This window comes from Myotis brandtii, unplaced genomic scaffold, assembly GCF_000412655.1.
Source record: "Myotis brandtii unplaced genomic scaffold, ASM41265v1 scaffold1888, whole genome shotgun sequence".
NCBI lineage: Eukaryota > Metazoa > Chordata > Mammalia > Chiroptera > Vespertilionidae > Myotis > Myotis brandtii.
This window is the reverse complement of record NW_005357024.1, coordinates 148703-149093: the sequence shown is the minus strand read 5'-3', so window position 1 is coordinate 149093 and position 391 is coordinate 148703. Positions and strand designations below refer to the sequence as shown.

General features: G+C 57.0%; 1 protein-coding gene across 1 annotated transcript in view; it reads right to left on the bottom strand.

Moving 5' to 3' along the window:
- The window catches only part of SEC24D (SEC24 homolog D, COPII coat complex component), a 61560-nt gene that overhangs the window by 4342 nt on the left and 56827 nt on the right, over nucleotides 1-391 (bottom strand). Inside the window, exon 21 of the mRNA XM_005864571.2 lies at nucleotides 255-391. Coding sequence (XP_005864633.1) covers nucleotides 255-391 — 137 coding nt within the window. The remainder of the gene's footprint in view (nucleotides 1-254) is intronic.

The window sequence follows — 391 nt, the reverse complement described above, 5'->3', positions numbered from 1 at the left end:
TCAGTGAGGGGCTGCCCGTCAGTGACTGCCAGGTGGGGAGGGCTCAGCGCCGCGGCAGCTCTGCTCACGGCACGTTCTGTTCGTTTGTCTAATACTTTCCACCAACAACTTCACAGCAGCTGATCGTTATCCGTCAAACACGGAATTCTCCCGTTCTTATACGGAACTACTTGCCCCGTTTTCTTGGTGACACGTGGTTGCATATGAACAAAAACACTCAGGACTTTGTGTAGAAACAACGAAAAGGTGCCCACCATGTCTGCGCTGACATGCGCCAGGGAGGGCACGTTGAATATGCCCTGGATGAGCTCGGGGGGGCTGCTGGCTCCCAGCCACAGGAACATGCGCAGCCCATCGGCCAGGAGGAAGACGCCGTCTTCGGAGAGGCGGG